This window comes from Ptychodera flava, chromosome 18, assembly GCF_041260155.1.
Source record: "Ptychodera flava strain L36383 chromosome 18, AS_Pfla_20210202, whole genome shotgun sequence".
Taxonomy (NCBI): Eukaryota; Metazoa; Hemichordata; class Enteropneusta; family Ptychoderidae; genus Ptychodera; species Ptychodera flava.
In genome coordinates this window covers 14,765,100-14,781,376 of record NC_091945.1, presented here as the reverse complement: position 1 = coordinate 14,781,376, position 16,277 = coordinate 14,765,100, and the positions used below count along the sequence as shown (strand labels likewise).

Sequence of the window (16,277 nt, the reverse complement as noted above, 5' to 3'; positions counted from 1 at the left end):
CAATTTCTATTGCAATGAATTTACTGGGTGAAAGCGGCCACACAAATCTGATCTACCTGAGTTAGCAAAACGGTGTAGCGTGTGGATAATTTTTGTTGTTGAATGATATAAGAATACAATGTCAGACGCTGCTTAATCGACGTATAGTTCTTTGCTATAGCTAGATGACCTTGCTGACCTGCAAAGTTTTATTTTTTATGATTTAATCTTGACGTATGTTTGGAAACCTTTGGTGAAGGTCCCATCATTAATCACGCATTTGGTTTTTATTCCCATGCTTTTGTTTCGATTATTGGCATTGTTTCTCGAAGAGAGAAAATAGAATGATCACTTTGTGGTTCGACTGATACGTGTTTGATGTATCAGACAGACGTGCCTTTTTCAATTTGCTTTTATATCTCGTCGCTTTTGTTCTCGAGTGAAGAATTCCACTTTTTCATGGAATCCCCTTCGATGTTATATGTGCGTGCATATCATAGGAGTTGGCTTTTTGGTGAATCATTTGAACTTGTTGCTTTGGTGGTTGGAGCTGCTTTGGTGGTTTGAATTTCCGAATAAATGGTATGTGCCTTACGCAAAATTAGCGTTGCCGTTGCAGCACCTCTATATATACCAGGACCCGGCCTTTAAAAACTTTCCCAAAACAAACAAATGGGTAAAAAACCTGAGAAACCTGACAAATATATATCGAAATCTACAAAGCCTACTTCGCTATATTACTGAAATTTACTAGCAGCTGATCGTTCGTACTTCTTAAACTGCCAAAACTACATAATCAAATTGTCTCTAAAATAGGGGTGCATTTCATTACATTTTTTATTTGAAGTAGAACGTTTGATCTATAATTATAAACACGTTGTTCACTACCAAATTCAACTGCAACAACCATTGGAACATTCATAGAAAGGCTTGTATTTCTTTTTGGACTATAACATTTGACGTGCACACGCATCCAGATAGAGTTGATAAGAAGTTCAAAACTATGTATCAATATTCTTTGAGTAGAACTAAAGACCTTTTATTTTACAGTCGGAACAATATTGTGGAAAAATCTCCATTTGGGTATTTGTGATTTATTGAAAACTATATGGGAACTAAAATCCATATGACAACTATTATATCCATTCTACAGCATGGCAACAAGACCAATCGAGGGCGACCTGGCACAATCCTGGTGCGAAGAAATACCACAGGCGGTTTACAATGGGCCTCACACTGGGCCGATTTACTACAAAATTGATGCAGGTGACAAGAACGGTAAGTATTTATCATATTCTGATGATCATGTTTTGGATGATATCGTGTTGCAACGATTAAATGTGTGTACGATTGGATGTGGAAAGCTCTGTCCAGAAAAGTCACTTTCGTGACTGCGTGTTAAATTATGTAGCTTCTGCTTACCAGTAACGTTATATGGTACATTGCTCGACACTGATCTTCAATTCAATAGCTCAATATTACGGACTGTAATGTAGAGTTGATAAAACCTTCCGTCAACAAAATATGTTTATATATTGTTGTAGAATAAAACTTTCCGGCAATTCTTGCCGAGGCAATCATTCAAAAGAAAGGGATTTAATTTACTTGCCATCCATTTCGTGAACTATACATTAATTTATTCTCTAAACTTGTGCATTGTAGATCACTTTACAATAAATGAGACAACTGGAATGATTTGCAACAAAGTAGAACTTGATAGAGAAGAGACTGCAGGATATCATTTGCTCGTCGTTGCATTTTTCAACCACAGTGGCAGTGGTGCCCATACGAATGAAAGGACACCCCTACCGCCTATGGTGCCAGGTGAAAAATGTTTTACACTATATCTAAATGCGAGATATGTAGATAGGTAGCAAGTTTTAAAAGTTATAAACCTGGTTGTTTTCCTCATATTGATTTAACGATTTGTCACATTTTTTTCCTTCGTTCTTGTTTCATTTACTTGTCTTTACCTTTTTTCTATCGTACTTGTAGTGATACTTCTAGATGATCACAGTACACCTAAGGTGACTACTACCCCGGGTACGGGTGGTATACAATAATTCAGCGCAACATACGGATACTTTGTAATATTTGACAGGCCAAGATAAAACGTACTTACTTAATAATCTATACATAAGTGATTTTTGTTTCACCAAAGATCGGAGGAATGACATCGGAAAAAATATCATCAATGCGGTTATGAACGTTTCTTCCTTGTTTAACAAATAAATTTAATATATGAGCGTATTTCCAACCTATTTTTCTGAAGATTTTGGGTTTTTTTTCATCCCAAGACCACTGCAAGGACCTTCGTTTGAGCGAGCTTTGCGTGTTCCTAAAGGTTGAAGACATCAATGACAACCCGCCAATATTCCAAAAAGATACTTATGCCATTGGTATTTACTTTGATATTCTGCTTGGAACAAAGATAATGAAGATTACGGTAAATATAGCTAATGCTAACGACATTTCATTAATAAGTGTACAATATCATTTTGTTTCTTCGCCTACAAACAATTATGACTAGTACTTCAAGATTAGACAAAGAACTTTGCAAATTTGGTGTAATTTGTAACACTTTAAATCAACATATTAAGACGTATTTGAGTCACTTGAAGTCCAAGTGTACTTTGAAAACTTTCTCCCGTACTGCACAATCAATAACACCCCTTTCTGCTTGGAAGTACAAATGAATATATGTACATACAGCTATTTAAAGCTACATTATCTGTTATTTCCCCAGGGAATGGAAACTAGGGTGTGCATTAATCACTCAAATTTCCACACAACATAGCACTGTTATCATTTAAATATGACATTATAATTATTCTTATTGAAGGCCAATTAGAAAATGCTCAGATTCATCATTATCTATAATGTGACGAGACCAAATTCATTGACACCTGTATACTATTTATAATTCCCTTACCGAAAGGCCGATGATGCAGACATTGGAAATAGCAGCGCCTTGCTTTACGAGATGAAAGGAGGACCAAGCCAATTTGCGATAGAGAAATGGTCGGGCAGCATCTACCTCGCTGAACCGTTAGATAACAATAAACTTTCAACGTTTGAGTTCACTGTGAAGGCTACGGATGATTTTGGTAATGGAGTTTCCTCTCTACGGGATACGAACGTGGAAGTAAGATGAAGACACGAGCAGAACCATTTGTCTCTAACCATAATTGTTAAAATGACACAGGCTATTCCTCACTCGCTTAGGGGTGACGGAAAATCTGTCTTATTGTCTTTGAGGTGGAATAACTTCAACTGTTGCTTAGACAGTAGGTAAAGATACTTTAGGCCACTTAGCTATCGAGATAAAAATAAAAATCGAGATTCAGGTGCAAATGTGGTTTCAGAGAAACAAATTACCCATTATAATGATGGACACTTGAAATTCGAAATGGCGGCCCATTCTATGGGAGAAAAAAAGTATTTTCGCTCTTTACAAACGTTAGCCAGTGAAAACATTATTTACTGCATGAGCTTCAAAATGAGACCCCACAAATGGTAGACACAAAGGAGCCTTTTTAAAAGTTTCAAAGTCGCATCTGTCAACCTATCTGTAAATTCTACCTTAACCAGTGCTCGTAAAGCTTCTTCGCATTTCAAAAACGAAGAGTTCAAGCTTTCGTCAGGTAAAACATTATTAACGTTTAGTGTTTGTGCTTTTAGAACACCATTTCCCTACCTAGATAACATAAAAGAATTTTGTGTGTAAGCATATTATTATATTGTTACGCAATAGTGTTCAACTTTTTTGACATGCAAACGTCTATTTGGTATAAAACAAAAAGAAATCATGTGTTAGACAAATATTTGTATAATGATGCAATATACACTTCATGATTTGACATATGTAACCCATTGACCTAATTATGATTACTACGTATAGATTAATAAATTTTAGATGTCAAATAACTGTAAACGACTCGAAGAACAGCCGGATAGTCATGGGCAAGAATCAGTATGCTTAATCTTGACTGTTTCATGAATGAATTCATGGTTAACAGAACCTTCTGTGCATGAGTACTTAATAATATCTATTCTTGTTTTTATTTTTTACAACACAGATTACGACAACCAGTATTCAAAATCTGATTGTTTTGACTACCTCATTATCCAACAAGTACACGAAAGCGCATTCACATGAGATTGTCAGGTGGGCAGAGTTTAAACTTTTGATTTAGGTATGGAGTCAGTAGAATAGTACAGATATATGCATGTTCAATCACAGTATAATTACTTATGTTGCTATTCTGAAGAAGCTCCATGTCCGTGGCTTCGAATACTGCCTATGACCAGCTAAGTCTTACCTTATTCCTCTTTGAGATAGAGACCTTGAAGAACAGCTTGGATTGGACGTCGCCATTTTAGACATCGGCCCAAGCTTATCTGACGAGCGACAAATACTTGTCAATGAGTAAGTACTCCACAACTCGTAAGATATTTCTCAGCATGTTGGTTCTACAGAGCTTTTCAAATATGCCTTTGTCCTCCGTGGTGTTGCGACATGTCCGGTAAATTGTAAGCTTATCTTCATGTTGGCGGTCTAAGTTTTGCCATGCTTGATATTAGTGTCTCCTTGCCAGATCCTATTCGTCCTTTATTTTAACCGTGTCAAACCTAATGGTTTTTGCATAATTTTGAAATATTGACACAATTTTCGTTTTGTCTCCAAAGTAAAAGAAACGCTCTCATAACTTTAGTATGCTTGAATTCGTCATCGAAGACATATTTGTCGAATTTCGCGCTCATATTTTCAAACAGTGCACAGGAATTCGTATGGTACGAATTGTTCCCCATAGTTGTTGACTTGTTTCTGTATTTATACAAGGCAGAATTCATCCAGAACGTAGTCAAACAGAAAAATCCCTTTAGGTATTAAACCCTCCAATTTTCAGATGCTGATACTTGGATGATGGAGTTTGTCTGAATAGTTCCTGGTTCAGTGCCTGTTTCCTTATAATTTGTCCTCCTGAATTGGAGATTCAAAGAAACTACCGAATCAGCTTCTCGTGCTTGGTATCTAGATATTTGTTCTCGAATTTGACTGTAGTGGTCACCTTTCTACTAGAATGTACAAGAGAGATGATTTAAACTGCACTATCATCAATTTCCCACTGACGTCACTTCTTCAAGTTGATAGTTTTACATGAAGTCCATATTATCTTCCTTTTACTGTGACTGTGTGATTTGTATATGCTCTATTTTTCGTATGAAATAACTATGTAATGTGACTTTTGGCCTTTGATTTTTGGATAACAGATGCCTATGATTGCCATTAATTTACTTGACTATTTAGTGTCTATCTAGAAGGGATTCTTCTGGCGTTTTCTCGATCACAATACTTAGGACACACTTAGCAACTTGCGAACTTCTCGTCATTAAACAAGATGAATTTCGAACGTAAAATTGCAGTGACGTATTAAGGTGACGTTGTACGTAACACAGCATACTTTGCTCAAAATCGCCCCTTCGCAAAATTTGTTAACCAAGGTCGGGTTCATCTTTTAGCTTCTTAAGCAACCGTAAGTTGGGTGAGAAATAAGTGTAAATTTATGCGAATTTATGCAAATCACCCAGTTTTCTGGCTTCTTTCTCAATTTCAAGATTTCATAACACTTTAACTCACATCTCGCTCGGTCGAATTTTGTGAAGTTTTCACAGTATGTTTTTTCAATTCTATACTACGAAATCGCTTGGCAATAACGTTCTTAGACTTTGAATACAAGGCATTTTTATATTGCTTATCATGATTTTAATCACGTTTTTAGATTGTCAGCCTTTCAACCCTTGCCATTTTAGAATGAGGATAGATAATGCAAAATAAAATATTGGTTTTATTGCTATAGTTACTCTTTTATCTGGTGAAATATTAAAGTTCACGTTTTTGACTTAAATTAATTTTATCAATTATACCAACATTGAGGTTTTCTACCCAAAATATATACCTTCTCACCCTTCAAGTAAATTTTAACTACCATACTAGCTTTCGATTCTCTGCGTTTTGAAAATATATAGTATGAGGGGTTTTCCTTTTCATCTTTAATGAGAAATATTCCCTTGATAAAAACTGTTGGTTAAGTGCTAGCTTTCACTTGATCATTGACATTCTGCAGGAATGAAAATTTTGTTTGTAGTTTTAATCAATTATAGTCAAGGTGCAACATCATCAGAGATAACAGATGACATCTTTTCTTGTCGTCAGAACCGATATTTGGTACACATGTACCTATCCACAGACACATTCCGTTGTTGCTGGAGAGGATGTTCTTGCAAAGTGAGTTCACTGTTTGTGAATTTTCATCATGCGTAATGTTTATAACATGCTTCGTAAACAACTTCTCGCTTTCCTTTTTTCAGTTTTAGTTGATTTCGCTATATAGCCTCTATACGACCTTTTAAACACAACTACCCTTTACAATTTTTACTCGTACATTTAGAGTTAAAAAACGTCAATTTTTCCACTCATCATCCACTCATGTAGACATAGTACATAAATACACATACATATGTACATATAAGATAAGATTCGCTTTATTGATTCCATGTACGGTAATTAAAATGTTCGCAAAACATAAACCAAATATATAGGAAATAAGATTTCACTATAATTTAAGAGAGTGATTTAATCATCCATTCAAAGGTGACACAATGAAAATGAAGCTAATAGAATGCTCTTTCTTCGTTTACATCTCGTATTTTAGGCATTTAGGTGACAAGTTTAGATCAAAATGGGCCGTTCGTACCATCAGTCAGGGAAATACAAATCGATGGAAAACAACGGCTGGCAACGACCGATGCGTACCAATATGGATCATTGTTCTACTGGTGGTTATACTTGCTGTACCACTGATACTAGTAATAGCATACGCTAGCTATCTATGGAAGAGGTTATCAATCACAGCTACATTACAGTTCTCATTTGATCTTTTCAGTCTAAAGTTTTAAAGTGATAAATTAAGCTCGAGCAAGTGCACCGTCATCATTCAAAGGAAAGTATAGACGACGCCACCATGTAGTGTTTCCCCAATGTTTCTTAAATAATATATAAATGTTTTCCAAATAAAAGAGTGACAGCTAGCTTGCACTCGAATAGTAACTTGCCGCATCAAACTAAAGTTATCACAATCTTGACGATTGCACAGGCATAAAAGTAGAGTACGCTTACCAACTCCGGGCATCTTATTTCATCACAAGCAATTATTCAGGACGATCCTATAGTTGCTGTCATTTCTACGTTTGGCCTGGTAAATTATCCGTCTTGAATGACATTGATTTTGGCCGTGTTTTGAGGTCACACTGTGCCTAACTGTGACTTTTAATCACCTTCAACATGTTTCTCCTATGTTTTAACTAACGAAGTCGTTCCATCTGTTATGTTTGTGTCATTCAAGATTAAAGAAAAGATCTACTACGTCTATTGATGGTTTGAATGGTGAAGGGTCGAAATTACCCAACGAATACAATCAGGCACTGCCATCCAGTAGACCTGCAATGTATATGGAGGTGCTTTCTCCTCCTAGTCCACCAATTAAGGGAAAAAATGGTCCAAAATCTCCGCCAAAAAGTAGCGTTGCTGAAGTCTGTAGAACAAAGGTAATAAATAAACTGATATAGCTAACAAACTAACAAACAAACAACAAACAAACAAACTAACAGCCAAACCAACCAACCTACCAACCAGCCAAACAACCAACCAACTAACCAACCAAGTAAATTATACATACATATATATATATATATATATATATATATATATATATATATATATATATATATATATATATATATATATATATATATATATATATATATATATATATATATATGATGATGAATTTGTATTTATTTGCAGCGGTATCCACACGTATATGACGGACAGCAACTTCACACCGATTGCAACTGTCCAAGTAGCGCAAAACTACTATTGGACATGCCCAGTCCGATTGTTGTGCAATAGACTCCAAACATAAAAATAACATCATACAAGACAGGACACTAGTAGCTTCTGTTGAAAAGTCATTATAATGCGATGACATGATCGATCGAAAAAACTTCCGATGAAACATTGTTCAAGAACTCCCCTATAGTGAACACATGGGAAAATGAGCAACGCCTGAATAGTCACATGGCTCAAAATCCCGACTCCTTTTGGTAAAAAATGACAGGAGACATGGCCCGAGGATTACATCACTCTCAATGAAAAAAGTAAATCATTTACATGAAACTTCAACATTTTTGGTGAAATACTCAATTAGAAATAACTGTACAGGGCATTCACACGACCGAGCATATTAATAAGTGCAGCTAAGCACTTGTATCTCAAAAAAAAGAAAGATTGCAATAAAAAGAATGAAAGAATTACATAAAGACGATAACATTTAGGATGTGTCCACATTTTTGAACATCTTCTTGGTCATATTTTAAGGTTAACAGATTCTTGCGTTTTGGTTGGTAGGCCCTATCATGCTTTCTTCCGGCGAGAGAACTTCAACGAGACGAGCTAGAAAATAAAGAACAACTTGGTGCGGGTCACTATGGAATAGTTAACAAAGCTCTGTTGCAACGAACTATTAACACAGAGTGTGTAGCCATCGAAGTTGCTGTAAAATCTCTCAGAGACTCCTATGGTAAGAGGATTTTATTCCTTGTTTTGGCATGTCTAGAGAAAATTGATTCGTAAGGCAAACGTATCCTTCGCCCGACACAAATGTTTATTGTCTTTAATTGTTTTTCTTATCCAACCAAAGATGTCGACAATACAGAAGCATTTACAAAAGAATTGAAGGTGCTCGCTTCCCTGAAGCAACATCAAAATGTCATCCTCTTGCTTGGATACTGTACCGCTGGAGGTAAGGGCTGTTACATGTACATGATTAACCAAATTGATTTATGGTAAACGAGGAACATGTTAAAATGACATTTAGAACAATGATGCCTGAGACCCTTCAAAGTGGACTTGGTTTGTAAATACCCTTTTGAGTTTGGAATACGGGTGAATATATATTCCGGTGTGAGACCAATTTATGGTGATGGCTGGACACATGTTAACACCACATCGCACGTTTCCGTTTTCTCCTGGACAAAGCCCTCATGTTAGGTCTTCAGTAAACTCATAGACGTAAGTCTTCAACACTGGTTTCGCTGGCTAACAAGCACAGAGGGCTTACTTGATGCATGCACGGTAACCGACACACCACTGGTCAATGGAACTGGTACAGTTGTCATTGTCACTGATGGATTTAAAACTATGTTTACACATTCTATCGTCTGACCATCACATTAAAGTTTGATTGGCACATATACAACCCACATTCAGTCAAGAATATTTATAATTAAGGTGTCATTGCACAAGGGGTAAGTCTTCATGACCGACTGTTTGTATGTTGTGAGTTCGAACCCGATTGACAACTAGCCGTATATGAAACATTTTTCTCGACAACTTAGGTTATTGCCCCCAAAAAATAATGAAACGTTAGCCATTTGCAAGCTGAATATATATGAAGAACATAATATAAAATATTCATCAGAAAACAAACTTCTTTTATGCAAGGTAATCGTAATATTTATTGAGAAATACCCCATTCATTCTTTTTCATGCAGACCCTTTGTTATTGGTTTTTGAATTTGCTCCAAATGGAGATCTTGTGAAGTATCTCAAGAAACATAGAGAGGGTTTGTCACAAGAAAGGCTTGTGAAATTTGCCCTGGATGTAACCAAAGGCATGGAATACTTATCGTCAAAATCGGTAGGATATATATATATATATATATATATATATATATATATATATATATTATATGGATGTAATGGATGTCTATTGGCAGTTATTGACCATGAAACACCAAAGTCCTGGTCCTTATTCGTAAGTTCTTAAGTGATCAAATAAACTTTAGAAACTCAATACTATTTTAATACTTCAATACATATTAAGATCAGTTATTGCCGGAGCATCTAGCTTGAGCAAATGCTGCAATTTTTCTTTATCAGAAACAAACGCTGTATATAACCAATGCTGATAAACCCTAACTGTAGTAAAGACACTTCCTTAACTTATTGGAGCACCTGTAAACAATGGAAGGATATCATCAAATTATTCTATCTTCAAAGATCAACGCACTACTCCATATATTACTTAAATCTCACGAAATGTAAAAGGAATTATGTGTCGTGTAAAACATCAATCATTCGCAATATGACAATCTTAATCAAAAATACATTATTTACAGAGTTCACAAATGCGCGCACAAAAAAGTAAATCAGAAGAAAGCCTGTCCAACTCGAGCACGTACATAAGGACCTGCATGATCGTGCAGAAAACTAAGAAGTGATGCCAAGGTGTTTGGAAGAATTGAACACATCTTGTCTCACACGTGGTGCCCACTATATAACAAGCTGTGAAGCATACATGTGAAAGTTGGATTCGCATTCCAATGACGAATTTCATTTATGCTGTCTAATATCATTTGTCCAACATCTTATACCATATCTTTCAACTACCGGAATAGTTGTACAAAATGTTTATTTAATGAAAAAAACAAGACGTTTGTTTTATCTAAGTGACAAGGTTTGCAAAGAAAAGGCGATATCCCTTCAAAATTGCATCATAATCTCTGCGTTTCCTTCGTGAGTTACGATCACGAAAGGAAGACACGATAATTATGTTCAATATCAGTTAAACTGTATATTGTCCGTCCTGTAACTACAGATAATACACCGAGATTTAGCAGCGAGAAATGTTCTGGTCGGTGATAATGAAATATGCAAAATAGCCGACTTTGGACTATCACGTATTGGAGAGATATACTGCCCGACTGCTCAGGTAAAGCATAAGTTTTACATGTGCGACATATGTTGTTATGTAACAGTCTTGGGAGTACATACTCACTAAAAAAGCACAACTTGCTTAAAACATTTGCGAAGAACATGTCATTCTTGTGGAATTCATCTACCATGCAAACAATCAAAACATGATCTTTTTCGCATGTATTATTTGATTTCTTTATCTGAGAGAGAGAGAGAGAGAGAGAGAGAGAGAGAGAGAGAGAGAGAGAGAGAGAGAGAGAGAGAGAGAGAGAGAGAGAGAGAGAGAGAGAGAGAGAGAGAGAGAGAGAGAGTGTCATATCTGAGACACGGCGATAGTTTTCGAGTACTCAGTGTTTTTTGTATTCGATATTTCATTGATATTAGTATTCATTTCGTTCACAGACTGAAATACCTGTCTTTTGGACAGCACCAGAGTGTATTAATGTATCTCAACCGATATATAATCAGAGAACTGATGTATGGTCATTTGGTGTTGTTTTGTGGGAAATTATGTCCTTTGGTATGTTAAGCAATAATAATAATAACAATAATAATCATCATCATCATCATCATCATCATCATCATCATCATTATCATCATCATCGTCATTATCTTAAAATCGCATCCGAACAAGATTAGCTTTCATTGCATACTTTAATTTCAGGATTATATCGTCTAGGAATCAATATTCGAAATAAAAATTCTCCCCTTTTTGTATTCTCTGAGAGTGCATCGCGCATGCACCCGTATCACATCAATGAGAGTGACAACAAAAGTGGTTTGAAATCACGTTTCATTGTTCAGAATTCTTCCAACTGACGCCTATGTTTGTCTTATTTCCGTCATTATATTTTTTGTGAGAATTGAATACCCAACCACAAATTATGTTTGACCGGCTTTAAGATCAAACAAGTCAGCGTATACTCATCGCGGACAGATCTGAAACACGGAAAAGAAAATAAACCCTTTGCATCAAATTCACTTAAAAATGCACAAGAATTCATTTCAAAATGACAGAATCTGAGAATGTAACCAATTTCAACAATGGAAATTTATTATAATTCGTGATAATCGTTCTAAATACTCATCTGTTTGGCAAGCAATGACGTCACAGTTAGACCTTTTTAAGCGCAAAAATGGGAAGATAGTTTACGGAATGTCAGACAGTGTATGTAATTACGGATATCTGAAGTAAAATGCCCAAAATAAACTTACATACGGACAGTTCAGTTTTATTCCTAAATTTTGACATATTCACATTTCGATCTGGTATATGACCGTATTTGACATGCTTACATCTTCTTGTCTTGTACAGGCCGCAGGCCATATTATGAAGGCACACCGAAGGACATTGTGGTTTGGCTTGAAAAGGGAAACCGATTGACAAAACCAACTAAATGCCTTTATATTGTGTAAGATTGGCTGTTCTTTTCTTTAATACTGCACAGATACCTTCTCGATATGTTTCATTAGACTTGAAATCATATACTCACGACTGTTACGGCTTATTGGACAATCAGGTTTTATATTTAAGCGATTGAACATCATTCTGAGCGGTGTACAGGATTCCGACAAGCAATTTCTTGTCTTCGCAACAGTTTGACATTTTTTGCATTGTACCTGACACAGAGGCCTTTAAGATTTTTCCTATCGACCTTCAATTGTATATATTTTAATGTTTAATGTTTAATATATTTCTATAGCGCTTTTTCTACAATAAAATATTCAAAAGCGCTTTACATCAAGTAAAACAATAAAAAGTATTGCATTCAATAAAAATACAAAACAAGATTTAAACAAAAATCTCATAAAATGTCCAATAATATTAAAAATTAATCAGTGCAGTTGATAAAATTGTTTAAAAAGAAAAGTTTTTAATTTTGATTTAAAAGGTTGAATTTCTGTTATGCACTTTAATTCAAGTGGGAGTGAGTTCCATAACCTTGGACCACAGACTGCAAATGCACGATCATTATACTTGTTGAAAGATCTTGGTACTACAAGATTCATACCGGAATTTATCCGCAGATTATACCTATTAACGCTGACTTTTTCTACCAAGTCACAAATATACTGTGGTGCCATACCATTTAGAGCCTTAAAGACCTGCAAGATAATTTTGAAATTAACCCTGGCCTTTACTGGAAGCCAGTGTAGTTGGATCAGTGAGTCAGTCACACCATCATACTTTCTCAGATGCATTACCACTCTTGCTGCATCATTTTGGACACGCTGTAATTTATTAAAATGCTGATTTGGCATGCCATATAAGATTGAATTGGCGTAGTCGAGGTGGGAGCTAATGAGAGCGTGAAAAAGAATTTCAGTAGTGTCTTGATTCAAATAATGACGAATACGTCGGAGGTTGTATAAGCTGTGACTGGCTTTTTTACAAATCTGGTTGACATGGTAAGCCTGGAGACGGAATCCAAAGGACAGACCAAAATTTAAGAAGCTGACGATTTTACTCACAATGCAGAATGACTGCCATTGTTTTTAGTTATGTTTTGTACTGTAGTTTCTTAGGATAATTTAACCATCTCCATCCACTTTCTAAGGTCCATTCTTAATTAATGATTGTTAATTCTATGCAATAATTAAAGGGTAATAAAAACATATAAGACTAGAATGTAACATGCCATAAAAGTAATGATGTGCGCTTGTGCTTCTATCTTGCAATAACAGCCATGAGGTGATGAAGAAATGTTGGAGACGGAATCCAAAGGACAGACCAAAATTTAAGAAGCTGACGAGAGAAATTGATAACATTCACTGTTATCTTGGTGTAAGTAGTGTGTTGTTTGCGTCTACAGTCCGCACTCACTGCCGAAAGGATTACTTGCCTGTCTACGTGAAAATCACTGGAACACGATTGGAACTAATTTGGGATAATGGGATCTTCATATTTTTCAGATTTCTCGAAAGTGTTATGTGTCCTACAGCTGATTGTTACAATATTACAAATTACTAACAAAAACAAGTGAATTGCTTAGAAAAAAAGCAGATGAGCTTACATTTGCATATAAAACACACATTACTTCACCATCGAATGTGAATTAGTTCCAATCGTGTTCAGTTTTTCTTGTTTCCTTGTTACTATTTGATGGATGCAGACTCTTTTGCTCTATCAGACATCTTTGATGATAATATATTCCCCGAAAGCCGTTTACCCTCATTTAATGACGTGATAATCTACGTTTAATCATGAAATATATAAGCTACAAACGCCATTGTTCTTATGAAGTTCGTCGACATTAATATAATTATGAATGAAACATTATTTCGCCAAAGACTTTATTCAAATCAAATACTTTGCCCGCATTGTAAAGCTTACCTGACAGTTCTTCAAGATCGTTTGCCGTCCTAACTAAAGTTGGTTATATTGTTAGCTTTCGTTAGACTTATTTTTAACACTACATGTGACGCTTTCATAATCGACTAAGCATTCATGACAACTCTCGGGTACACGAACATACTCAAATTACACGGATCGAGCTAAACATACATCGATAACACTGTTTTTTACTTTTTTTTACTACAGAATTACCTTATCAATACGTCTTCTCTAAATTGTTCTGGTCAGCATCAAGGTTACGAGAATGTCAACTATGGAGGTCAACAACAAGGCAGTTGCCTTGTCAGCTGCCTTGGACAGCTGCATTGTCAAGGATAACTCCGGATGGGGTCAAGGATAACATGATTCTGACCCACGCATGGTTGAAGTTTAAGTGAAAGAATGGGTCGCACGCCTACTCTCCACTCTTACACGACAAGAGATTGAAGTGTAAAAGCCAGTATTATGTGGGTAATTTGAATCTCTTAGGTGTTGGAGTCGACAAATGAAGTCCAATAGCCTTACACTACCAATAGATATACAAATAAAATACACCACATAAAATGATATCGCTCAGCTATTTTAATCCATTAATCATTTCAGGAAGAAATACCTCAAATCCTATACTAAATGGTAACATTCTTTATCATTTAGTATTGTTACAGTACCTAACTATTAAAGGATACTTATTTAGCCGATCCACATGCAATATGCAAAGTATACAGCAGCGATGATAGAAAGTATGATTTTTAAAGTAGCTTATGCTACCATTTCACCTGAAAAGGTTTTCAGGTCACCTCTTGTAGGCTAATGTAAAATTTAGAGCGCTCGAATGAAGAGCAAGGTAACATTGAAGCGTCACTAATCCATTTTATGTTATAAATGACGTCATTAGAGGGGTTGAGTGAATTTCATTTTATGTTCCATTTGCCAAATTTGGTTAACAAGATTGGAACTTATTGTGGATAATTGGATCTTCATATTTTTGAAATTTCTCAAAAGTAATAGGTGCCCTATAGCTGAATGTTGCAATATTACAAATTACTCATTAAAACAAGTATATAACTTAAAAAGAAAAGCAGGATGAGCTTATATTTTCAGATTAAACCGACGTAACTTCACCATCCAATTATTCCAAATTAGTTCCAATCGTGCTTTATGTTGTTATCTGACATAAAATGGAACAGTACGGTTTCAACTCTGATGTGATTTGCATTTACATAAATTTACTTAGGTTATATTATCTGTATTGTACAACTGCTCGTGTCATCTTAAACGAGTTTATCATGTGTTATGTGATATGCATTATTCACCCCTACTGTTAAATTCGCTGATTTGAAAAACTCGGTTTGATTTGTGACTATGAAGATTGTGAAGTTAAGGAGACAGACGTCCACTGTATTTGTGAAGATGATGAACATTCATTTACGTCTGCAGGATTTTGTGCTTTCAACTTATATACATCATTATTTGCCATCATTGTTGTCATTATTGTTTTAATACCATTATACGTGTACCTTTCATTTACAGCTTGTTTAAAGCCGCTTTAAATGGAAATCGGTTCATATGATTGAACCATAAACCCGCGAAAGGTTTTTCTCGAGGGTCTGTGACTGAACGCGGGTATAGTGCAGTCGTTCTTGTTTGGGGTAAACCGCCGACGACTCAAAAATTAAAATGAAGTGATAACTGTTTAGAATACTTGCCCATTCTGTTATAAATGTTTCATTCTTCAATATGAAAAATTCAGAGAATATCTGAGATATTTTGATTTTTGAGAAATTGAGATATTGCTGTAATCTCATGACAAAGACGTGCGGTTCATTAGCCAATAATTATAGTTCTTTATCACCTTGCACGTATATTGTGTCGTCGTTTTAACATATTGACCCTAATTCGCATTTGTTTTATTTGCTATAATTTTTATCGTCTGCTTAATTTCTGAATGGTCCTTTCTGAAAATTATATGACTGAAGAAGCTAACCATTATTAAAAATTATATAGAGTATGAAGGACATAAACAAGAACAACACATACAAAACATTAATCAGAATGATATCAACAAACTTTCCTTTTGAGTTCCTCTGGGCCAGAATTTTCAACTCAACACTGATAGCGCGTATGATCGTTAACTTCCTATGGCGA

The 16,277-nt window shown here is 35.5% G+C and overlaps 1 protein-coding gene across 1 annotated transcript in view; it reads left to right on the top strand.

Moving 5' to 3' along the window:
- The window catches only part of LOC139117625 (uncharacterized), a 28,435-nt gene extending 12,190 nt beyond the window's left edge, over positions 1–16,245 (top strand). The window contains exons 7-23 of the mRNA XM_070680867.1: positions 1,133–1,257; positions 1,642–1,803; positions 2,277–2,425; positions 2,918–3,124; positions 4,059–4,147; positions 4,322–4,408; positions 6,197–6,268; positions 6,696–6,881; positions 7,386–7,587; positions 8,450–8,621; positions 8,742–8,843; positions 9,595–9,740; positions 10,701–10,814; positions 11,201–11,318; positions 12,114–12,210; positions 13,484–13,583; positions 14,340–16,245. Coding sequence (XP_070536968.1) covers positions 1,133–1,257; positions 1,642–1,803; positions 2,277–2,425; positions 2,918–3,124; positions 4,059–4,147; positions 4,322–4,408; positions 6,197–6,268; positions 6,696–6,881; positions 7,386–7,587; positions 8,450–8,621; positions 8,742–8,843; positions 9,595–9,740; positions 10,701–10,814; positions 11,201–11,318; positions 12,114–12,210; positions 13,484–13,583; positions 14,340–14,471 — 2,260 coding nt within the window. The 3' untranslated portion in view covers positions 14,472–16,245. The remainder of the gene's footprint in view (positions 1–1,132; positions 1,258–1,641; positions 1,804–2,276; positions 2,426–2,917; positions 3,125–4,058; positions 4,148–4,321; positions 4,409–6,196; positions 6,269–6,695; positions 6,882–7,385; positions 7,588–8,449; positions 8,622–8,741; positions 8,844–9,594; positions 9,741–10,700; positions 10,815–11,200; positions 11,319–12,113; positions 12,211–13,483; positions 13,584–14,339) is intronic.
- The last annotated feature ends 32 nt before the right edge of the window (positions 16,246–16,277 follow it).